The sequence below is a fragment of the Macadamia integrifolia genome, chromosome 8 (assembly GCF_013358625.1).
Source record: "Macadamia integrifolia cultivar HAES 741 chromosome 8, SCU_Mint_v3, whole genome shotgun sequence".
Lineage (NCBI taxonomy): Eukaryota > Viridiplantae > Streptophyta > Magnoliopsida > Proteales > Proteaceae > Macadamia > Macadamia integrifolia.
Genome location: NC_056564.1, coordinates 7667556 through 7693033, shown reverse-complemented (window position 1 = coordinate 7693033; position 25478 = coordinate 7667556). Strand labels below are relative to the sequence as shown.

Below are 25478 nucleotides of genomic sequence, written 5' to 3'. Positions count from 1 at the left end.
ATGGTATTTATAAAATTATTGAGATTTCACACAAAAGGTAGAAAGATATGAGTAATCTAACACAGAAAGGTATTGATAATTAATCACGAATCATGAATTCTATAATTTATTCAAGTTCCAAAAAAGTGGTATCAGAGCTAAAGTTAAGTGGGGAGACTGAATTGTTGGGATACCCCTACTTTACCAAAAGCCGGCGGTATGCCTAACTCATATAAATTGTGATCCACTGTTATGAGCTCACTGGTTCATTCATGTAAGAAAGTAGCACGCTTGTATCTCCGCTTAAAATGCAGAAAGAGATACCTGGAGAAGAACGATTCAAGGTCAGGAGACTAGAGATCTCAGACAAGAGCAAAGGTTTCATAGAGCTCCTGCAACAACTAAGCGTTTGTGATTCTGTGCCTGAGGAGGAGTTCAGAACACGGTTTGAAGAGCTCAAATCTCATGGCGACGATCATGTTATCTGCGTCATAGAGGATGACCAATCCGGGAAGATCATCGCTACGGGCAGCGTCTTCGTGGAGAAGAAGTTTCTGCGCAACTGCGCGAAAGTAGGGCACATTGAGGATGTGGTCGTCGATTCTAGTGCTCGAGGGTTGAAATTGGGGCAGAAGATTGTTTCCTCTCTCACGGATCACGCTCGATGTGTCGGTTGCTATAAGGTAATTCTCGATTGCAGCGTTGATAATATAGGGTTTTATGAGAAATGCGGGTTCAAGCAGAAGGAGATTCAAATGGCGAGGTATTTCGATCAGTGAAAGTAATTACTACTGAGATATTATTCATCGAAAAGTAATTTCTCAATTTGTAATTAAACTTTGAAAATTTTGCATTGGCATATCCTTTTGGACAAATATTCAGCTGTGACTCTCAGATTTGCAATGTGAAATCAGCTTGAATGCATACTTTGATTGCCTTAATTGCTTAATTTGGGATTTGGGTGAACGATTTATTTTTTTATTTGCTAGGATCTTATGCACTATGCATGGGTTCATACTATTTTTCTGCTCATGGTCATAGCATTTGGAGTTATGTATGGATAATTCTTTTTCGGATAAATAACAGAAGGGAATTATTACAATAGCAATAATCTACAGCACCAAAACCCAATGTATGGATAATTCTATTTCAGATAATTACCTGTGAACAGATTGTTTCTGTTTTCCCCATCCCCAGCAAGCTCATCTGCAAGAGAATTAGATGAACACAGCCTCCAAGAGATGGAGAAATTCCCTTTAACCAGGAGTGACCAAGCTTTCTAAAGTGATCACTATTATTGCCTTGCAACCAACCAAGCATGTTCCTAGAATCCCTTTCAATTATATTAACTAGCCAGATGTTGCTTGAAGTAGAAGAGCAAGAATTGGGCCCAGTAATGCCCACCAGGCCAGCTAGCTTCTATTTCTTTTATTTAGTTTCTATTTTGGGTAGATACTTTAAGATCTTTCCTTTTATTTGGTTTTCTTGATGTACAAGCCCCCAAGTACTAAGCGTGGGACTTCTTTTGAGTTATTTCCTTCTTTGTTTTTTTCCTACAGCACACTATGCATTTGTAAGAGTCATAGAGCTTACACTATGATTTAAGTTGTTCAATGAAAGCTTGGTTTTTACCATGTGTTGCTGTGTGATGCAGTTGATGAGGTGAGATGCCTTAGGTTAGTGAGAGACTGACCAAGGCCATAGGTGAGAGGCCTTGGTCAGATACCCTTTCTTCTTCTCCCCTTCTTTACTGTGTCCTTTAGTTTCTAATTTTATGTCACTGCAACTGAGAGCCATTATGAGGTACTGAGCCACTCTGTGACGGTAATCACATTGTTGTTACAGTCTTATTGCATGTCTTCTCAATCATCCTTTAAGGAACTGAAGCTCTGAAGGCAGTATCATGCCCTGAGTACTCTCTGTACTGGGTTTTATGGCAGCAACCTTCAGTGGTGTTTTCCTCCATATCCAATCATTAACTCCACAGTCCATCTTCTAGTATATTAATTCTCCAGTCATTGGTGTCCTTTGACAGTAAGTTATCCATAAACCTCTGAGGCAACAAACTTCTAAAGCTGGTTTTATAGTTTCTAATTTTGAACCACTTACCACTGTCATAGTTATTGATCTAGCCATCAGATGTGGCCATAAATTTGAAGTGTTGAAGCTCTCCCAGACCCTTATGTTCGATTGGAGTTACAGTCCCATAAGAGTTGGTTGGATTGGTTAATGCTGCTACCTTAAGATACTATTTGGGGTAATTTTGTATACCGAGTTTTCTGGCCTTCCTGTTACTGCCGACAATGGGGTTTTCACGTTGCTGTTGTTCACTGTTGCTTAGTCTTTGCTAACAGTAACTTGTATCTGATTTATGGGTAAACCTAGTGTCGACAGACTTCTATTGTCAGCCCTCTGTTAGTTCTCTTTATTGTCTTTCTATTACTGTTAACAAGTGCCTATCTTGCTGTTTATCAGTCCTAGCGATTCTAGTGTTGGGTTAGGTTTTTAGCTTCTTGTTATTGATCTTAGTCCCACATCACAGCCACTCAGTAGAGATAGCAATCTGAAGGACCTGAAATTTATAGTAGGAGTCAGAATTCAAGACTCGGTGTACATGGAGTGGCTCTGGCCAGATCTATAGACGACACCTTAATTTACATGGTGTATGGCTCGGTGGGTGCCTTCTATGACACCCCACTAGCACCTACGAATATGAATGATTTAGGAGCTCAAGCACCATAGAGAGCTAGTCATGGAACTGTCTTGAACTCGGTTGCAGTGGGTGAGGGGAGCTAGATGAAATCAACAAAGTTGAACGAGGTTGGGTAGGGTTACAAGGAAGGATGAGGATAGAAGAGGGGAGAGGAGACTGGGAGATGGAGGGCTGCTATCCCCGGGAGAATAAGGGCATCATAGTTGGGAACAAAAGCTCTAATCATCACATCAAAGAAGTGACAATGGTATACAATGCCTTGATTAAATTCTTTATCATGAAGTTGTTGTTTTGAAAACTTTTGAGATTTCCTTCGTCAGATCTTCCTTATTGAAATAGGGGAAAAAAATCGTCTGCAATTTCGATCTCGTACAATTCCGTGCGATACCACTTTCAGGCGGTGACACGTGTGATACCAATACAATGGTCCAGATCTGATTTAAATGCCTCTTTACTGATTTAATGTTTTATTAGTTGTACCAGATCTGAACCATTGTATTGATATCAATACACGTGTCACCGCCTGAAGGTGGTATTGCACGGAATTGTACAAGATCGGAATTGCATAGGATTTCAACCCTGAAATAGGAGGTTGTAGATTCCTTGGTTTCTGCTCTCTTGGCTTACTTTTAGCCACGCGGGGCAGCTATCCGCATGTGTCCCAAAGTGATGTCCATTTTCTGGTAATGGATATAATTCGACCGCCCTCGTTTGGGAAGTTTTTTCGATTCTCTTATCATTGAACAATTTACCCATTTCTCGGATATATGATTTGTTTAAGAAACAAGGTTTTAATTTGCAACAATTTTTAAAAACCGCCACCATTGAACAATCCACAGCATCTTGCCGCTAACGACTTAAGTTTTAGCGGTGGTTTTTAGTTGTAAACCCGTCTATTGATCTAAACACAAAGTGGGTTTTAGAAACCCATGTTAATTAAGTCTGTGTTTGATCATTTCCTTCGTCTGTATGGCGGCTGTAATATATTACTGTTGTGGAAAATAACACATAAAATAATAATAATAATAATAATAATAATAATAATAATAATAATAATAAAAACCGCCGCTATATGCTCCGCCTTAGTGTCGTAGAAACGCGTTTTTCTGGAAACATTATACCTTTACCAAAAAAAGAAAAAAAACATTATTAACCAATATAATCCTTTAATTTCGGATTTTCCTTCAGTCTCCACACCTTTGAACCAACCTTGGATTCCACCACCATAACACTTTGTCAAAATCAATTGTAAAGCAAGTTTGATTCCGAACACCACAATAGGAGGAATAGGTTTCATTGTTTAAGATGAAATTGGGCATTACAAATTCACATTATCATCTCCATCTTCTTTCATTAAACCCATCATTGGTGGATCGATTGCTATTCAGACTGCTTTGCTTGAAGCTATTTTAGAAGATTTTGACAAGTTGATTGTGGAGTCGGACAACAAGGATGTTATCACTTATCTTAAATGGAATGCTCATCAATCACCATGGGAGATCAGGCCTATTTTGGAGGATATTTTGCATATTTCCTCATACTTTGTTGCTTGTAATTTTGTGTATGTTGCAAGGGAGAATAACAACATTGCAGATTCCCTGGCTAGGAGGGCCTTGTCGGTAACATGTGCGATGATGGTCTAGGCAAATTCCAATCTATGGATATTGGAGATGTGTCAATCTCCATCCATGATTACTACACGTAATCTATGAATAAATTCTCTTTCCCATCCCATGCGTTGGGATTCTTCTACCAAAAAAAAAAGTAACATAAGATATATAATTTCCATATATTAAAGAGGTCTGGATACCTCAGATTACATCCCCTAATTAGCTGTTATTTTCATACATTTTATACCACTATACATGAATAAAAGAAAACATGACATGGACATTATTTTTATGATACTATATATCATATTATTATTATATAAAAGCACGAAGTGGCAAATCTTTCACTTGACAATTTTATCCTTTATTTTTCATTATCTCTTCTTTCTCTTCATTTTTATTTTATTAAATTGCCTGTAAACCTTTTATATTATTATATTTTTTATAATACTTAATACTATTTCTCTCTCTCTCTCTCTCTCTACACTATTATTATATAATAAAAATTAATATATTTACTTAATATTATAATGAAAGAAAAGGATACGGATATTCTTTACCATCGGATAGCTAAAAGAATCGAATAATAATCAGTCGGAAACTAGGATTATCATATTTGTATGCGCTTAGTTTTTTGACCGATTCGAATAATTTTCAGATATGCATTTTCCGAATATGAATACCCCTAAAAGAATATGAACCCGGATCGAATATGGATTTTCGACTATCTATTTATATCCCTACTGGAGAGGGGCTAGTTAGACACAAAATAGGAGAGAGAAATTGAGATCCCTTATTTTTCTCTTTTGTTTTGCTCCCACGGTCCCACCTCTCATCCTCTCTTTTTTTTTTTCTTTTTTTTTGGGAAGAATTATCTTGTATCACTCATAATTTATAACCTTATATCATATATCACCGTAGTTTTCTAAAAGAATCAATTGCACCGCTGAAGCCTAACATTGTTAAGCTAGAAACATAAAAACGCTTTTGACCCTGTTATATATTTATGTCATATATATTTCATTACATCTATCCCCTTTTTTTTTTTGGTTTAACATACATCTAATGCCAAGAAATCATTTCAACAGATTTATTAAAATCAAAAGTTGGTGATGTGTTTATACTTTATAATATGTTACGTACTAGGTTTCTTAAAATAAAATGTGAGCGGTGTGTGCATGGAATATTATAAATATATTATATTATAACATATGTTACAATGTGTGTGTATATTATAATAATATGTACAACTAAAGGTGTAAAAGGAATCACACACATTATAAAATCAGGGACTCAAGGTTAAAAGTCAAGGTTAGGTTGGGCCGGGCCTAGAATTCAACCGGGCTCGACCTGACCCGACCCTGACCCAGGGTTGGGGGGTTTTTCAACCCTAACCCGCCCTCAAGGTCAAAAAACTTGACCTAAGCACTTTTAGGGCTCAGAGCGGGTTTGGATTGTTAGGGCCAAACTTTCACCCCTAGATTTAAGTGTCATTTTGTTCACAAAAGAGGGAATCAAGTTTTATTTTTAGAAAACTAGGGTGGTATATGATATAAGACCCTTGAAAGCCACCCCCTTGCCATAGTAGCATCAACCCCAATAGAAGTGGTAATTGCAACTCCATTGCCTCCTTCCCTAATAGAGGTTGGTCGTTGTAGCATGGACAAATATGGATTTGTGAACGAGAAATACAAGTTTCCTATATTCATGGGAATCAATGGGAGAATGGCAAATTGCTCAAGTGTACTGTTGCGTGTAATAGTAAGAAACACCCCTCACGTTTCTTGACCATGGTTTAAAGAATCGTTTGGATTGATATCGGCATCCTGAATGGAATGAAGGGTAAAATGATAAAAAAAATGGTTCTTAAATTGAAACTAGGAGCGTATCTATCCAATCCAAGCCAAATCTATTTTTGAGATACCGTGTTATCAAACCTTGCTTTGACCCTTCTTATCACATTACACCCCCCACCCCAAAAAAAGAAAAAAGAAAAAAGAAAAAAAAAGACACCCACGTCTTTGAACCGATTACGTTCACGTATAAAAATGTTCCTATATATCTCTGGTCCGTGGATTTAAAATCTATTGAATGAAGATAAAGAAAATTGATTATAAATCCACGAACAAGTATCATTCTGATCCGCTCTCCACTGAGCATAACCATATTTAGCAATACAGAACAGAGGATATGGATTTATTGGCGTATTTTAAGGGTTGGAGCCTTTACTTTGGTAAGAAGAAAGAAGGAAACCCATTAACCCCAAATCCCCGACCCCTCTCACCCCCCTAATCCCTTCGAATGAGAAAAGCCGAAGTCCCTGACTGAGCAGCTCTCGTTCTTCGTTCCTTCTCCGTCTATGTTCCCGGCGGTCGGCGATCAAGGGCGAGCATCGAAGGAGAATAGCCCAAAACATCCCCTTGCTCCTTTCCTCTTCTCCGGTTCCCTTCCCATAGAGGGCAATTGCAGCGGCGGGAGGGCATTTGCGGCGGCCTTGTTCTTATTCTCCTTCTCCTTTCGGCCATCAAGTGGTATGTTGATCTCTCTCTCTCTCTCTCTCTCTCTCTCTCCCCCTCTCTCTCCTATGTGAATGGATGCAATCAAGTTGGGGTCTTGTAACCTGGACTCTAATGTGGGTTTAAGATGATTTGTGTTAGAGACAGAAGATGAGTAGGTGCATCCTGCTTCTTCCTTTTCCGTCTGAGACAATGTCTCCTTTGACCCGCCACCGGGGGGTTGGGTTGCTGAATATCAAAGGTCGTAGGGTATTGTATTGTAGGCTAGAAACATCAATTTATGCTTCTGATTGACTAGCAAACACGAGAACAACGTTAATCAGTACATCTGTCAATGAGAACTTAAGGCTAGGTCGTGGGCAATCACTGTTTGATGAAATAAACTTTATTTAGGATGTTGATTGGAGTTGATTACTTATGCTTTCAAAAATTTTCTAGTGATTTATATTCTTTTTGAAAATCACCGATTCCATTGAGTTTATGTTAGCACACTAGTCGACTACATTATCAACTCTCTTCCTCAGATGAATTTTTTGTCACCAGACTTGTTAATACGTATTCCAATTTCAGCACTTTGAGCGATGCCTGCAAAGTCTTTGATCAAAGGATTTCTGAAATCAGAATTTAAATCAGCACTGTTGAACACCTTAAATCCAACAATTCTAGTGAGAGTAGGACTGATTTATCAAAGGAACCAAGACTTAGCAGAATGTAGAGAGTAGGGGAACAGAATTGTTACCTTAAGCGAATCAAACAAAGAACAGCAGCACATGGGCTTCCCACCACGAGATATTGAATGGGTTCACCACAAATCATACCTTGATCCACCACAAGGAAAGAGCACCCCACACAAGGAGCAGAAAACAGAAAATTCCAGCAAACAAAATAGTGAGGTATGAGTCCCATGTAAACCGATGGTCTTCCTATTTAATGCTATGATGAGTGAGTATCTTAAAAATGAGCTTTGCATGGAGACCCTTGAATTGTATTGCAGCTTGTCTCCGTTCATCGCCGCTCGTTTCCACTCGTTGCTGCTGCTCTGCTCTTCACGGTTTGGGGAATTGTGATTTTAGGCATGAGGGTTAGGGGGTTAAGAGAAGGGTATATTAGATACTTTATATTTTATGGGGTATTTTGGTATTTAATAAAATAGAAACCAGCTGATGTCAGCACTTGAGGTATATTCCCTAACAAAGGCTGACGGTAAGGGGTCCGAGCATAATTGTCAGTTATGCAAGGGGTGTTTAGTTAATAGTGGCATTCTCTAGGGGGTGTCATTGGAAATTTCCTAAAGTATTATTACCGTATGATCCTTTTAAATTCCGTATGCGTATGTTGCCATTCTTGAACTTACTAACTATGCTCTCAACCATAGTTAGAAAAGTCTTGTATTATATGAGTTATTAAATGTGTATCCGATTAAAAAAAGAAAAAAATGTGTATCCGAACGTTTAATAGAAAAACGTTCTTTCCCTGTATTATTCCATTGGTGCGGATTTATACATTTACATTAAAAAAGAAAAAGAAAAGGAAAAAAAACCCAAATAACCCGACCTTCTTCCCTTAGTATGAAAATCAGAAACACTAAATCTGATTGATACCCGTCTCCCTCCCTTCGGGTAAGAAAACTAAAGAGGTGGAACCCTAGGCCCATCCCCATTTTTTCCATCTCTGTTTCAGGCGGCCGGTGACCAAGGGCGAGCATCAGTAGGCAATACTCTAGCCCTTGCTCCCTTCTTCTCTGTTTCTCTTCCCGCTGGTAGTTGACAACCCAATCAAGGGAGATTGCAGCAGTGGGAGGGAGATTGCAGCGGCGGGAGGGTGACGTCTCCCTTCTTCTTCTTCTTCTCATTTTCCGTTCGGCCGGCGAGTTTACTTCTTTGTAAGGATTTTCTTCAGTGTTGTGTTCTTCTGTCAAATTCTATAGACAATGATCATGCTTTATATGACAAATTGAAAAGCAGTTACATGTATTTTTTTGTTTTGATAAATTAAGAAGGCAATAAAATGCCCAACTCTGCCTTAGAGCCACCTCTAGATGATCTACCCCTTTGTCATGCATCCTCAACAATAAGTGCCCAACTCTGCCTGAAACTAATTCAATCAGTACAGAGGCAGGATTGGGCTAGAGAAGGTTTCTTGTCCTTTAGTAATTAAAGTATTGTTTTGTTTTGCTTCATTTTTACAAACACAGTAGAAGGTTTATAATTTTTTTTTTTTGATGATAACAGTATGTGTAATTCCTATTATATAATCGATCAGCAATAAAAGGCTACAAAAATTTAAGAGTATGATTTCCTACTGCAAGTGCCTTGTTTTCCCACCATGCTGACTAAATTCTCCCATTAATCATCTCGGTGGCTAGAGAGGTGGAGTGAGATGGAACAAAAAGAAGGTTACCTAAGACTCTACTAGGGGTAGGACCAGATTGGATTTAAGTGCTCATGAAAGTATGAAAGATTAGAGTTTAATTGCAAATAACTAGTTTTAGTTCATTCTTAATACTAGAATAACCCTGTATTTTTGCTCCTAGATTTTTACAGAGCATCCGTATTAAACACGTGTTAAACACTTACCATACCATTGCAGTACACGTTTTATTGTGCTGGATTTTTGAAAAGTGTTATTACCGTATAGCTCGTATAATTTCCGTACGCATTTGTTCCCGTATTATTGCCAGTCCCGAACTTACTAACTATGCACACGACTCTTGTCTTCAACCTTCAACCGCCTAGGGTTTAGATGTTCAACCACCAAGGTCGCCGTTGCTGCTACCAGCAGCTCAAGGTTGCCGCTGCTATCTCTTGATCTCTCTCTCTCTCTCTGTCATCCATTCTGCTACCTTAAGGTACATTGTGAAACCCTACATTACAGCCTCCTTTATTCCCCATCATGTAACCCTAAATAGATTTGGGGGTTTTGCTATTTGAAACCTACATGTATGAAATACTCCAGAATAAGCCATTGATTGCAACATTCTCTGCAACTTGTGGTCGATTTCCCTTTGTAAGGTCATGTTATTCTCTGCAACTTGTTGATTTCCCTTTTTATACTTAGAACCCAGGACTTTAAGGGTGAGCTCGACTAGAAATTAAGAATGGACAGACTTGGGATTTGCTTGACTGAAACGGGTGTGTGAGCATGGAAAGCTTCTGTTAGTGAGAGTTCATGTTTCGGAGGATTACCAAAGGCACCATCATTGACTTGCATAATCAGCTCTAAGGATAGGACTTGGAAGGGAATTCTTTTGCTTTCTGATGTGAAATCCAACTTCCAAACAAATCTTTAAGTAATAAGAATGGGATCACTACTTTTTGTGATAAATTGTGAAGTCATTCTTGTCATCAATGCATTTGTGTACCATTTCAAGACTTTACACATCAATAAGAAACCATAAGTACTTTTGAGTTACTGGTTTTCGTGATCTAGAAAACTTAATTTCAGTTAAATCATGAATGTTCACACCTTTAGTGGGGTTTCCATTTATGGATTTTGAGCTGTTGGACTTTAGGGAAACCTGCGGGTTTTTTCTTTGTGATTTTTCCTTATTTCTAGTTTATTTTATCGTGTGCATATATATATTTATTTATTTATTTATTTACAGATTTACAGATTCTGGTTCTGGTTTCGCTTACCCCCAAAAAAAAAAAAAGTTCTAATTCCATCTCAATTTCATATATTAATACTGTAAGTAATCAGTTCTCTGTGCATGCAACTAGAGTATGACAGGTTGTTGATCTCTCATACTCAATTTCACTTTTCTTTTGTTGAAATTGTTTACCTATGTTGGATAGTTCGTTGCTGGTTGTTTTCATGCTCAGGTCATATGTAATTTAGAAAATTAATTATTTTCTTTTCAAATTTTTGCAGAATGAAACCATTAGAGGTGTTCATTGCTGCCTTGAATAGAGACGTAGTGGGGGGATACCTCCACTTCTCAGCCATAGATCCAAAAAATGGTACCTTCACTATTGCTACTATGCATATTTATCTCCTTGAGAGTGTGTGTGTGTCACCTGTTTATATGAATAATGACAATGTCCCTTCTTAAAAAAAAGTAAGATAAAAAGATAAATTGTTATGATGAAGAACAACGATGGTGTTGCAATCCAAAAAAATACACCAAAAGGTCTAGTCTGATGGCAACACATCCATGTTAATCCTTACACAACTAGTTGTCATAATAAATTCACTCAAAGTGAAACTAGGACTGTTGGATGTGAAGCATTTATAAAGACAAAAAACCTTGGGTTGTTATCAGGACCATTATGTGAAATTCTTGTAACAAGTCATCAGAAAATTGTTTATCAAGAGCCCACGATAAAAGTATCATTCATGTACAAAGCGCAAGATTGGACCAAGCATGTATTGTTGGGTGTCAAAATGAATCAATTTATGTAACAAGGTACTATTTTTCTGAAAGTGCTGTAGAAGAGCAAAAATTTCTCAAGCTCAATGGCCAACCAAATGTTATTCATTGCTTCTATAATGAATTAGTACAAGATTTGATTACATCAAACACGAGACCATTTCTGTTGATAAATGCTTCCTAAGAGACCTGAGACTCTAGAATAAGCACATGCATAATCATGTACGCACCTCCTTAAGATACACATTTGAAGACGAAAATGAAGTTTCTACTAAGCAAAACAAATAGAAAATAACTTTATGTCATTCTCAGTAGCCACGTCAAAATTTAAAATCTTTTTGAGCTTCCTTATCCCCAGCTCATTGGAAATTGGTTTAGAAATGTTTGATGCTGGCGTGAAATGGAGCTTTTTAAATGAGATGAGAAACCTAGTGTTTTCCATCATACTGTAGGAAAACCAGCATTCTAAATATGCTTGAATGATTCTTTCTTTAGGAACAGAAGTATTTATTCTGGTTATACCAAATTACGTAAGTGCAATTGAACCATATTTTGAAGGTACCTCAAGTGTATGTGATGCACTTAAGCTATAAGCTATTTCAAAAAGGGGTTGTGGCGTGCCAACTTTACCAAGAGTATGTTTGTTTGGCAAGAAATAGGTTGAAAATGGTAGAAAATTAATTTATTTTTCTATCCATTTCTCGCAACTAGACATACTCTATTAGGTTGCCGGAAAAAACAGTTAAAAGGCGGTTAGACTGGAGACTGGTAGGATTACGATTCCTCCACGCCCGAAAGTAAAAAGTGTAAAACAATAATAAGGATAATGCCAAATTGTAGGAGAGGATCCAGAAAGCCAGGGTCGTCCATTGAGAGAAAATTTATTTATTTAAAGGCATTTTCTCAGTTCTGTCCTCCTCTTCTGCTATCTGTTGATTCATTCTTGTCTTGCAATGCCAATGCCAGGTTTATCCCAGGTGATGAATGTGAGGATTACCTAGTTCGGCTGAATGGTAAAAGTAAAAAATTCATTGATGTTATTTTCCCTGTATTCTGATCAATATTGATGTTCTCTTTTATCTAATTTGAATCCTTCCCCCCCACCCCCCCCAATTCTCAGAGGCGGAAATCATAATTTTTATCATTCAAACTAGTAGAACCATCTAATTTCACGTTGTTACTGTGGAAAGGATTAAAATGGACCCCTCCATCATGAAGCTCCTTGAAGATGACGAGGTTATTGATCTTTCATCGTCAATTTCGTTTTGCTTTCATTGAAGTCATTTACCTATGTTGGATCGTTCATTGCTGGTTGTTATTTCATGCTCAGGTCATATGTATTTTGAAATTTATTTATCTTTTCAAATATTTGTAGGATGAAACCATGCATTCTGGTGCAGATGTAGAGGCATTCACTGCTGCCTTAAATAGAGACATAGAGGGGCATACCTCCACTTCTCAGCCATCATATCCAGAAAATGGTACCTTCACCATTGCTGCTATGTACAACTATCTCCTTGAGTGTGCTTGTCACCTGTTCATGCAAACAATGACAATGCCTTTCTTAAAAAAAGTGAAATAAATAAATAATTTTTTATGATGAAGAACAAGGATGTCGTTGCAATCCAAAAAAAATACACCAAAAGGTCTAGCTCGATGTAAATCCCTACACAACTAGGTGTCGTGATAAATTCACTCTAAGTGAAACTAGGACTGTTAGATGTGACGCATTTATAAAGGACAAAGAAACCTTTGGTTATTATCAGGACCATTATGGGTAATTCTTGTAATGAGTCATCAGGAAATTGTTTATTAAGAGCCTACAACAACGCACAAGATTAGACCTAGCATGCATTGTTGGGTGTTAGAATGAATCAATTTATGTAAAAAGGTACTATTTTTCTGGAAGTGCTTAAGACGAACAGAAACCTCTCAAGTACAATGGCCAACCAGTTAGAGTTAGAGATGAGGGAAGAAGAGAGAAGAGAGGAAAGAAGAAGTGAGAAGATGAGAAAAGAAAGAGAAAAAAAAAAGAACCTAGTACACAAGGCTCTAGCTATTGCGGGGTCTGGGGGGCAAGTTGCACGCAGCCTTACCCTTGCTTCGCAGAAGATGCTATTTCCAAGTTTTTAACCTATGACCAACATGTTATAATAGTGCAACTTAACCTTTGTGCCACTGGCTCGCCCACTATAAGGAATAAGCTCTTCCCACCTACATTAGGTTCAAGCCATATTAGGGAAATTACATATGCCTCCCTAGGGAGGCAAAAGAGAAAGAGAGAAAAAGAGAAAATACAACTTAGGACAACATAATAGTAAAGCAGTTCCTAAAGTACCCCTATTACATAACTCTAACACTCCCCATCAAGCTAGAGAATAAATGCCGTACAGTCCTAGCTTGCATAAGAGGGTACTCAATTGGTAAGGAATGAGTCCTATGGCGAAGATGTCGGTCAATAAAGGGTGTGCAGATGTTTCCGGAATCAATCTTCGCTTTGATGAAATGTCGATCTAGTTCGATGTGCTTTGTCTACTCATGTTGTGTTGGGTTATGGGCAATGCTTATGGTTGCTTTTTTATCACAGTAGAGCTACATAGGTCCTTCGATGTCATATCCCAACTCAAGACCCAACCGTCTCAACCATGTGAGTTCGTAAATTCCATGAGACATTGCCTTGCATCTATGATGAATGAGTACAAGAATTCATTGCCTTGAACACTCAGACCATTTCTGTTGATAAATGCTTCCTAAGAGACCTGACACTCTAGAATAAGCACATGCATTATCATGTACCCATCTCCCCAAGATAGACATTTGAAGATTAACAATGAAATTTCAACTAAGCAAAACAAGTAGAAAGAAACTTTGGTCATTCCAAAATTTAAGTACTTTTTGAGCTGCCTTATCCTTAACTCATTGGAAGTTGACTTGAAAATGTTTGATGCTGAAGTGAAATAGAGGTTTTAAATGAGATGAGAAGCCTAGTGTTTTCCATCATACTGTAGGAACATGAACCATGTAAATACCCAACTCCTTATGAAGATAGTACTTTGTAGAACCTCACCTTAGCAGTTGTATTGGTGAGAATCTTCTACTCTGACTTAGTGGGCAATCATGCAACAGTCTGTTTTCTAGAAATATCCATGAAAGGAGATAGATTATTGTTGAGACATACCTTTGTCAATGATGGAGGGCCGGTGGGGAAGGGAAGAAATCCCTGAGATGGGTCTCAGAGTTGTAGGGGAGGGAGAAGATTCGCATTAAGAAAGTGAGGTAGGAAGAATGGCACACGCCCGCAGGCTTCATAAACACTCAACTCAATTCATATTTTCTATTCTCTGATTTGTCCCATGGTTACAACCATTATATAGGGAAAATAAGGACATAAAAATGGAAATCAACTGAAATAGGAAACTACCATAATTAAGCAAACCAACTCTACTAAGACTTTCTAAATTGTATGTGAACCCAACTTGCTAAAATAAAGTGAATAAATCAAATAAAAGCCAATATTCCTAAATAAAATAAATTTCTAAATCCTACTAGACTAAGGACGCAATATGGATCTGGTTCATCTTTGTCTGGATACCCAGATGGGTATGGATTGCTCCACGGTTGCATATTTGCATCAGTCAATGTATTGGCATATGGAGACCAGCCCAATTTGCATTTTAAAAGGTGTGAAGTTGGAATGATGAAGTTCTTATAAATAGACAAAAGCGAAACTTTGCTTTATATGGCGGCATTCATTTCTCTCTTATTATGCTTAAAATGAGTTTATGTGAACATTTACTGGTTCAAAAAAACGTATATTGGGCTTGCCAAGTTTAGATATTGCAAGCCCCCAACATTGAAAGTGACATCAACAAGTAGGTAACCGTTGAACTTGGAGGACTCGTTGGAGGATGAGATCAGAGCTGAGACATGTTTTGAGCAATTAGTCTTTGTCTGACGAAGGTTATCCAAAAAATTTCACTGATATGAGCATTGTTGCTGACAATGTTAAAGCTCTAAGAAACATGGGCGTTAATTCTGAAAAACAATGTGATTGTTGAATATCATTGGTGAGAAACTCAGTTCTCAAATTATAAAGTAGCGAATACTTGATACAAGGCTAAACTATGCATGTCTTTCTTCACCACTTCTCCAAGAGGTAGTTGTTGGGAAAGATACAAAGCCATCTTGGGAGACAGGTTGATTGATTGGAGATCTATTGAAAGTGGCACGGTTGATGCCTTTGCCTTAAGAAAACAATGTCTCTACATAATCTTGAGTTGGGGTCCTTCCGTTCTGAGATATGATGGTATGGTTAATCATGAGTCAACTTTTTGTTATTCATTATCCTCTGTTGGAAGGGATTATTCCAGATTGCATTTATCACAAGGAGTACGCCCACATGTTATAACGAGAACACCGAAAAAACCAAATTCAGCTCCAAGTAAGATAGCCCAGTTGAGCAATTGGCATGATGTATTTGCTCACATTCTGCAATGTTTTCTTGCTGGGGCGCGCTAGCGCGCTCATGGAGTTGATTCTTTGGTAAGCATGCGAAATCCTTTGTTTGCGTATTGAATATACATCCATGTCTTTCTTGTTCACTAGCTAGGACCAAATTCTCACATGTCCGTTTTGTTATTACAACCTTCTTTCTTTATGTCGAAGATTTTACCAAGATATGATCTTTTTAACAGTAATGTTAACCAAGGATTGCAATCAAAATGCATTAATATTCTGCCATCGCTCCAATAAAGGAAAGCAAAATTCGTACATGAATATAAAACTGTGTCTAAACATCTTTTAACTTATGTTCTTCGTATGCTGTTCCAATATAATTGTGATATAGATTTTTCACAAGAACTACTTGGTGCTAGTGCATTTTTTTACAATATGCGTAACCTGAAAATGCAGCTGTCTTGTCCCATGGTGGCAATCCTACTTCCAGTCAGCTGGTTCCCCGATGGCATAATTCCAACCAAGAAGAAAATGCTACCTCCCAAACTCATCAAGAAGAACGAAACAATATGTGGTCACAAGTCCAGCATTCAACTGAAACAGTGCAGATACATTCTGGATCTGGTGCTGAGAACCAGCAGCAGCAAATTGTCAGCTCACAGGGACACAGTGAACTCCCTATGCAGCGGAAACAATCAAATGATGATCAGCAACAGTTGCAGGTGGAGCAAAACTCCCTCCAGATGTCTCAGAAAAATGGAGCCCAAATTTCTGAACAAAGTCCTGGTCACTTACCAGAAAAGGAGAGATTGCCGGTGGCAGACAGCCAAAATCAATATCCAAAATTACAAAAGATGAACAATCAACTAACAACTGCTGCAGACCAAGCAAGTAACCCAGTTTTTCGTGGTAAACTACCATTTGCTATGTTTCTCCCAGTGATGGAGGCGAACCTTGATAAAGACAGAGCTATGCAGCTTCGTACAATTTTTGCTAAATTGAGGGTGGGTATTTGGCATACTTTTCATTAACCATTCATTATTGCTTGTTTGGAATAATTTGGTTCTATTATTGCTCATCCTGAATGTTCACTTCCATAATTTTTATTCCTAGAAAAATGAAATCAACAAAGAGGACTTTGTCCGGCATATGAGGAATATTGCAGGGGATAATATGGTCAAACAGGCCGTGGCGAAAGTTCAGATGCAGGCAAGTGATTAGTGGGTCTAATTTAATTTTCTGAAGTTAGCATTGTTTAGAATTCCCACAGATGGAATTTCAGGAACTAGCTAACGCTCAGTCTGCCCGCAAATCACAGACAGGACCCTACCAATTTCAGTTACAGTCTCAAGCTTCTTTGCAGCACCAGAATCAGCCTCCACAGCAACAGCAGCAGCAACCCAAAATGCCGAATGTTCAACAGTTCAGTGATCCACAATCATTTACTCAACTTCATCAAAAGGGACCTCCTACTGACCGGTCTCAGATTCCAACTTCAACAGCTCAAGGGCAAAATGATTCAAACTTTCCTACCACAGAGAAGAGCTCTCAGAAGTCCAGAGAGACGGAACATCAGTTAGATTCACCAGGAATGCATTTGAGCCAATCATCTTCTGCTAGTGTGAGCATGGTCAATCAGGAAAAAGGACTCTCCCCCATTCAAATCCAAGGGATTAACAAGCAGCAGCAGCAGCTGCAGCATTTGCCCTTTCCTCACACATCATTCCCAATGTATGCAACCATGGTTGGCAATTATTCTCCGCATTCATGTTCTGGGCCACCTATCAGTGGTGCAACAACTTCCCGTAAATCGCAAACTCAAGATTCTCAAATGAGACAAGTTCCGCTTCATCAAGGCATGGTTTCAAATCAGTTGGGAGGGGCAACTCAGCCCATGAACATGATGATTATGCCTAAATATGAGATGCAAAACTCTCTTACTGAGCCCAAGAGATTGCAAGGTGGAACTCACTTGGCAAGCCATTCAACAATGGAGCAAAATCCAGCTCAGAGGCAATCATCAGTGAGTGAAGAGCAAAAAGGTGGCGCTTTGTCATTGATGGTTTATGTGAAGCAGGAATTACTTGATCAGACTGCTGAGCAGCAGCAAATGCCCCAATTGTCAGATTCCCAAGGTTCATCTTCGTTAGGTCCTGTACAGGTTGACCAAGAGGAAACCACAGAAAAGCAGGTGGCTAGAATTCCTTTCTCAACATCTGCAAATGCAGCAGTGCCTACAAATTTAGCTTCTGGTTCCGTAGCAACACCAATGGATGCTACTTTGCCGGTCTGCCTTGCTTTTATAACCACAAATTTTCTGCTTGTCTGATGTGTGGATCTTGACTAATGGATTTTTTCCCCCTTTATTTTCTTATGACATCGTCTTAGAATCTATTTTGATTAGACATGTCTGAAATCCCAATATTTCATCCTGAAATCCAAATAAAGATCTTAATTTACTTGGGCCACTTTGTTTTAGATGCTTATAACCATATAAAATTTAATTTAGAATAGCTGGGACCTGCTATCTGAAAGCGTAGATAATGATGTAGGTTTCATCTGAGAAGCCTGTGAAAAAGCATTTAAACATGGGTGAACTAAAAACAACTCAAGTATGAAATGGTTGAATTAAGCTCATCATTTTATATTTTGAACTTTTCATGCAAATCTTACCCGTTCTTATGGTATGTTTGTATATATGTTCGTTCACTGTAGAAGCAAAATGAGATTATTTTCGCCTTAGCTTAGCATAATAGCATGTGTAGAGTTTGCAGTGCAATTGCATTTATGTCTTGGATGTTAGAAGTTAGAACTAATCATGCAGGGTAAAAAAAAATGATACATATCTCTAGCATTATGAAAATGCTTATTTTTGTTCATATCCAATTTGTATGTCAATACTTGATTCTATTCAAAATTGGACTTAGGACTATTGTAGTTATATGGGTAGAAATAGACCGTAGGAGGACAACACTTGGATAAATGAAGTTGCTCCAGTTCCCTTGTTACATCTGTGTTTTAAACAAGCTCTGTCCATGTCACTTTCTTCATATGCACGAATAATTTTCTTTTTGGTTCTGTAGATGCTGCGACTCTCGTATACAATGTGACTCTGCTTCTAATTTCTCATCTTCCATGCTAGTGTTGACCCTGATTCTGTAATATGATTTCTTCTATCTTTTCATTCCTTTATAATGCTAGATGCGCCCTCAAATCCCATCTGCAGCCACCCCAGTTGGGGCTGGAATGAATATGAAGACACCTCCAAAGAGAGCTTCTATCAGCCAAAAGAGACCAGTCGAAGCAGTTGGCACTCCATCCCCTTTGTCTAGGTGAATTGTATTTGAATTTTCATAATGATGCTAACAGTCCAGGCAACCTTCATCTTAATCCTCATTTAAAGGCCTTATGTTTTTATTTACGTCATCCTGTGAAAATATTTCATGTGATACCAAACAGTAAAAAACAAAAGGTTACTGGAGCTTTTCTGGATCAAAGCATCGAACAACTCAATGATGTTACTGCTGTCAGTGGAGTTAATTTGAGGGTATGATATTTTATTTGCATGTCTTCATCAACTCCATGTTAGTTGAGAAATTATTAGCTAGCTAAAGGGGCTTAAACCTGAAAGTTTATATTTGTGATCGGAATGTGTGGTGATTCTTTTGGAGCAGGAAGAGGAGGAGCAGCTATTATCTGCACCTAAAGAGGAAAGTAGGGCTTCAGAAGCTACTCGGAGGGTCGTGCAAGAAGAAGAAGAAAGACTGATACTGCAGAAAATACCCCTTCAAAAGAAATTAGCACAACTCAGTTAAAAATTCTTGTGTCCACTTCTTTGTGATATTTGCATAATTTTTTCTGCAGATTAGAGTAGAACTCTTTTGTGATTGAATTTGGTGTTGATGACAGTGTCCAAAAGTGGCATAAAGAGTGTAAGTAATGACGTGGAGCGTTGCCTGTCATTGGTGAGATGCTAACATACAGATTGTCCATTTTGGTCATGGGGTTAGCCATATTCTTATACAGTTGAATCTGCAGTGTGTAGAGGAGAGAATGTGCAGTTTGATAAGTAATCTGATCAGACTATCAAAACAGGCTAGTATTTTTGTATTCATCTTCCCACTAAATTGAACCAATTGTTTTCATCTCTATCTCTCTCTCTTCCTGATTTTAAGTGAAAATATTGTAGAGGGTTGATATTGAAAGGCCACGACATCATACTATTATTTCCTCTGATGTTCGGCATCAAATTTTAATGATGAACCGAAAAGCCAAAGAAGAGTGGGAGAAAAAACAGGCTGAAGAAGCTGAACAGCAACGGAAACTTAATGAAGTGAGTAATGGCCTTATCAATCTCCAGAAACACGTTATATTTTTATTGGTTCGTATACCTATGGTTCTTTATACAATAGACATAATAAATTGATTTGCCTTGGTTATGTTCCAGAAACCAATAATTATAACTTTTTCTATTTTTGTTATCTTCTATGGAGGTGCAATTGTTGGCAGTAGCTTGTCACTTAAAGGCAGCTGTTATGGTGATAAAAGGGGTGGATGGTGAATTATTGATTGCTATTTCAGAATTTCTATTTCATTTAATTTTCTATTTTTCTGAAATAAGGTGCAAAAACCAAACCAAACCAAACAATTTCCGAAATAGAAATCACCTCATGAAATTGTAATAAAATCATTACCTAATCAGGCCTTAAGTTGGTGGTGATTCTACAATTGTTATCAGCTGGTTTGCAATTTGAGTGGAAGCATTTGGAGGTTTTTGCTGTTTATATCTGAAAGATCCATGCCTTGTGTTCTTGGTTGAATTAGTGTCGTGAAACCCACATGAACCAGATGGTGGGCAACCAGACATGTCTTCGAGTTTTGATTCGTTACTGAACCAATTGTTCAAAAACCATGCAGAAATTTTGCAGCCCAGTTTAGCATGTACCGTTTGATCTGAATGGTTGAATTGCTTGGTTCTGCAACCATGTTCCAGATTTGTTATTGTTAAAAAAGAAAGGACAAATTTTTGATAGATTTCTCCAAAAGTCAGATGCTCTATGGTTTGACCTTGTTGTTCACAAAACTTTGAAGTTTCATCACCAAGAGGTTCAGGGACCGATCTAAGAAAGACTATCTTAAGCGCCAAAAGCATGGTTTTGGAGTCTGTACATCATCTGATAGTGAAGTGTGGTTGCTGTGATGGTAGCAACATGAGGAGCACCTGTGATTTGAACTTGGATTTGGAGAGCATCCAAGATATGGGCATCTGAGAGGCGTATTGAAATTGGGGAAAAGTGTGAAGAAAACTGTGCCAAAAGGGGCTGGGTTGGATGAGCTTGAGCTTGATGAAGCTTCCGAGGTAAGGGTATATACGAAAGGCATAATGGAGGGAGAAGGTGTTTGGGTTGGTCTAGATAGGAATTTTCCGGAACATTTGTAGTGCCTTTAATGTGTTAACTTTGAATGACCACTTAGCAAACCAATCTGCCCATCTGAGCAACTGAGAATAAGGGAGTACCTTTTGTTTGAATTGTATCATTCTGGGAAAAGAAGACATGCCCATCTCTATCTGGAAAGTGTGTCCGATCAGATGGAATTGGAATTTTTTGATTCCTCTTTTGACTGCAAGTATCTCCTTGAATATGCTGTTGTAGTTTTGCTCTGTTGGGGTGAATTTGCCTCTTTTATAATCACAGATTTTCCTGGTGTTGCTGATTTCTTCTAGGACTGCTGCCCACTAATGATCAGTGGCATCTGTCTGGAAGATTCCAGTTCCTGTAGAAGGTATTTGCAATGGAGGAATTTGCTGTGCAATTTTCTTGAGCAATTGTACTGCCTGTGTGTGCTGAGGTGTCCAGGGAGGGTCATCTTTCTTGAGAAACTGGTGAGGAAGTGCCATGTGATGGATTTGCTTAGGAAGGAAATACACAGACACAATTATATTGAAAGGCAAAAGTTTCTACATACACAGTGACACATAATTGGAAGTTACTAGACAATTATATTTTCCAGTCTTAATGACTTAGACTTAATTAAATGGGAGTAGCTATTTGGTTGGTCAAAAGTTTTCACAGAGAGCCATTTTAATTAGTGTAGTAGCCACAAATTAGGGATAACCATTAGTTGGCGTCTCATAAATAGATCAGGCAGGGGGGAATTCATCTTGCTGGTTCCATTGATCGATCAACTTTGATCAATACGTTAACTGGGTTGATGCAACCCGGGACCATTGTCAAGTTATAGGGCGTGTTTCCCCTTCATCTAAGTAAGGTTTGTGGACTTTTGACGTCGTGTACAGAGAAAACCCTAGTCATGGAGCAGGTTCAAACAAAAAGCATGAAAGAAGGGAAGAGCATAGAAGTCCAATTGAAGCATAACTAACGTGAAACATGGCACCAAGTCAAAGTGAGTCATGGGTTATGATAATTTCTTGCTCCAACACACAAAAGTCAAAAAGTATTTTTTGTGTTTACTATTTGCTGCAACTTTTCATCAGGTTTTTTAAATTAATAAATGATCTTGTTATCCACTTCTGCCTACCGGTTTCTGACTTGCGAACTTGTTAGAAATGTTAGTGAGGGTTTCAGATATTCTCACTGTGGTTTTGGATATGTGTTAATCCAGGCAGGGGGAAACATTGGTGTTGATGGTGACAAGGACAACGATGAAGCTCGTACAAAGACGCTCAAGGTATTCATCAATAGAATCCATTGTCTTCTCTTAAAATGAGAGAAGATTCATTACCGTCATATGGCCCATTATCCTCATAAGCATCCTGTACACATGGCTCACCAACTCATCAATCCTGGCCTGTTCAAGCTGGAATTGAGTGGACAGTAGCTGGTCTGCAACTTTCAAAACTGATCTTTAATGTGTGCAAATAGAATTACTTTGGAAAAGAGTTTATATGTCTGGGGTTGTAAGTGGTCAGTCTACTCAAGAGTTGATTTTGCAATTCAGTGGTCAGGGACAGATCACTGGTGTGCCGTGCATTTGATTACATCCAAGGATCGAGATCTCAGTTTTGGACCTGGTTTCAGTCAGGCTTGAAACCAAGACGTGCCGGATCTTGTTTCAAGGTTCCAACCCTGGGCCTCCCTTGGTTGAAACCCAGGGTCGAAACTTGGGTTTCGTTTCTGCCAAGCCTGAAATCAAGAATTCGGAGATTTTGGCCACTTTTGACCAAGATTTAGTGATTACATCATATGAAATTGTGCCAGTTTTGGCCGAGATTTAGTGATTGCATCATATAAAAATGTTCTCAAGGACCCCGCTGCTCATACCATACAACCTCCCATGCTGAAGAGGCTACTTCCCGTCATTTCACCTACCTGTGCAGGCAAACAAGGAGGAAGACGATAAAATGCGAACGACTGCAGCCAATTTTGCTGCCCGAGCAGCAGTTGGAGGGGATGATATGCTATCAAAATGGCAACTCATGGCAGAACAAGCCCGACAAAAGCGTGAAGGAGGAGCAGATGGGGCATCCATTGTGCAGACTGGTAGAGAGCTGAGCCGCAAGGCCTTGTCAACCATGGGACAAACCACTACGGACAATCAAGAAGTTGAAAACAGAGGCCTTTCTGCTGCAGCAGCATCTGGTAAGTATGATTAAACATCATTGGTTAAAATTTTAATTTGGAAGGCTTATCATTAGATGTGGGAGAAGATTTTGAGGGATTTGTTAATAGTTCTAAAGATGAGACCGAATGTGAGGTCAATTCCCTAATTTAGAAAATCAGACCCGTACTAACTAATTCAGCCAAGATCAGGTATGAGTCTCCAGTGACAGATTTCAGAGATGATGATGGAAATAGATACTCTTCAAGAGGTGCTTGGGAGAAGCCATCTGATTCATGCACCTTACAAAGGCAGGGAGTGCTTTTATGTTTTATATGGACCTCTTGTGCCCCAATTTGACCAATTAGTTGACCATAAACTACAGTATGTCAAAATATTACTGTGTTGCTATGGAGTTACTGATTAGTTGAATCATCTTCTTGGTCTGAGAAACAAACAGTATAACTAAAGAAAGTATCTAACCTAGTGTGTCTAGGAAATGTCCTCGATAGAACCCTATGTCTGCAAACGGTTCTTCATTGCAAATTGTGATTTATTTATTGGTTTTTGGTAGGGCCTGCAAGGAAATTTGGCAGGAACTCTGTTGTCATGCCACAGTCAAAGGTTGCACGGACCATTTCTGTCAAGGATGTAATTGCAGTCCTGGAGAGGGAGCCCCAGATGTCAAAGTCAACTTTAATGTATCGTTTGTATGAGAAAATTTGTGCTGATGCTGCGGCAAATGATCGAAGGTGAAATACGGGGCAAGGGGCTCTCATGTTAGCATTTTTTTCAGAACCACCTTCGTGAATCTGGAGAGTATCAGGTACAACTGCAGTAGGCTATTCTTTGGTCTTTCATATATGCTATATGTAGCCAACTCTGAAGGAGACTACTCTCTGCATTCACTATCACCGGCGTCTATTTGGAATCATAGCATCCTAAATAAAACCCTAGGATTGCCCTCATTCTGATTACAAAGGCAGGTAAGTGGTCTTCTAATTCAAAAGAGAAAAAAAAAAGGGTTGGCTGTATCATAAGGATTGTAAAATAATGTTTATATGATTATTTGTTTTGGCAACATTGAGTTTTTTACAGGCTCCATTTATCAGACGAGAAAGAGTGGTTGTGGAGAAAAGATATGTGAAGTGCACAAATGCGAGATCAAATTGAATCAACCATATCTGCATGAATATCCCTGAATTTCTTTTAACAGCATTACTTTGATTGGATGAGATACCCGAAGGTGATGATGTTATCACTATCCAATGAAATGACGCTTGACATTCGGCAAAATAGAAGTGGTCGCTAATCTTTCATTAAATTTAATTAATAGATTTATCCAAAAAATAAAAAATAAATTAAAGGAAAGGAATTATAGTGCTCAGAGGTGCTGCATTGCTTTTTTTTTTTTTTTGTAAACCAAGGTGTTTCGGGGCAGATTATGTTTCACCTCGACTAATCCTCGGAGAGACTAGCACAGCAATCCATTGTTCTTTGTTTTATTTCTTTATCTTTTTTCCCTTTTCCTTCGTTCTTTTTTTTTTTTTTTTTTTTACTAACGGTTGGTAAAAGGTTTAGTTGTTATTGTCATTGAATTGTGGTGGAAACATATTATTAGTCTTTGAAAGGTTTTTTTGGGGGAGCCAGATTACTACCTGGTTGCATGGCTATTGCAACAAAATGAAAGAATGTGTGGGGTTATCGATTGTAGAGGGCATGGCTGTTTTTTCCCTTGGTCTTGTGTATTAGGAGCCTGATCTCTCCCACAATAGGGGAAGATAAAAAAAATTAGTGACAACCAAATCCCATATCACCAAATTCACCAAAAAACATTGATGTCTTGAATTGTTTATTTTCTTATTGAATATTTAAAAAAAGAAAAAAAAAAGGGGTAGATATTTCATAGGAGGGAGGAGAGATATATGTATAGAAGTGTATACAATGTAGTTGGAGGGAACTCAATCCTGCTATGGAAGGAAAAATGTTTTGTAGAGTGTACTCAATCTTGTTATTGAAGGAAAAATATTTCGTAGGGGTGTGTGGCCCCTGCAATTGGACGCATGGCTAGCAAAATGATCAACATTACCTTCTGTAACGGAGATGACATTTTTATGAATATTTTTTCGTGCGCTCCCATTGGTCCTCTTGCATATTTGTAAAATTGCACTCCCCCACCCCTAGAAACCGTGTTCCCTTTTTTCTTTTTCAACTGATGAAAGAAGAAACAATTGCTTCACAACTCATGATGTGATCTTTTGATTTGACTCATGTAT

General features: G+C 38.4%; 2 protein-coding genes across 17 annotated transcripts; both read left to right on the top strand.

Moving 5' to 3' along the window:
* Positions 1–156: 156 nt before the first annotated feature.
* Positions 157–903, top strand: LOC122087422 (glucosamine 6-phosphate N-acetyltransferase). The gene has a single exon (XM_042656554.1). It carries the CDS (start codon positions 288–290, stop codon positions 756–758), a length of 471 nt encoding a protein of 156 aa, XP_042512488.1. The 5' UTR covers positions 157–287; the 3' UTR covers positions 759–903.
* A 5470-nt stretch (positions 904–6373) lies between these two features.
* Positions 6374–24376, top strand: LOC122085976 (transcription initiation factor TFIID subunit 4b-like). Of its 16 annotated transcripts, XM_042654604.1 has the most exons (18): positions 6714–6833; positions 9554–9666; positions 10689–10777; positions 12154–12200; positions 12308–12423; positions 12563–12668; positions 16099–16646; positions 16756–16851; positions 16961–17929; positions 18844–18974; positions 19102–19189; positions 19317–19452; positions 19552–19607; positions 19681–19737; positions 19832–19975; positions 22267–22332; positions 22982–23243; positions 23777–24376. In XM_042654604.1, the coding sequence occupies exons 5-18, from the start codon at positions 12385–12387 to the stop codon at positions 23956–23958; spliced, it is 2880 nt and encodes a 959-aa protein (XP_042510538.1). In that variant the 5' UTR covers positions 6714–6833; positions 9554–9666; positions 10689–10777; positions 12154–12200; positions 12308–12384; the 3' UTR covers positions 23959–24376. The 16 variants fall into 16 exon arrangements, 15 of the variants coding, with proteins under 15 accessions (XP_042510551.1, XP_042510543.1, XP_042510536.1 ...); XM_042654603.1 differs by lacking the exon at positions 9554–9666 and having other exon boundaries at positions 6697–6833; XM_042654615.1 differs by lacking the exon at positions 9554–9666 and having other exon boundaries at positions 6697–6833; positions 12154–12206; positions 12588–12668; positions 16133–16646.
* The last annotated feature ends 1102 nt before the right edge of the window (positions 24377–25478 follow it).

Coding starts and splice junctions, on each gene's coding strand:
- LOC122087422 (XM_042656554.1), top strand. CDS start 288: ATGCAGAAAGAGATACCTGGAGAAGAACGATTCAAGGTCAGGAGACTA.
- LOC122085976 (XM_042654602.1), top strand. CDS start 6,662: ATGTTCCCGGCGGTCGGCGATCAAGGGCGAGCATCGAAGGAGAATAGC. Junction 16,647..16,755: donor CAATTTTTGCTAAATTGAGG/GTGGGTATTTGG, acceptor TTTTATTCCTAG/AAAAATGAAATCAACAAAGA. Junction 18,975..19,101: donor ACTCCATCCCCTTTGTCTAG/GTGAATTGTATT, acceptor GATACCAAACAG/TAAAAAACAAAAGGTTACTG.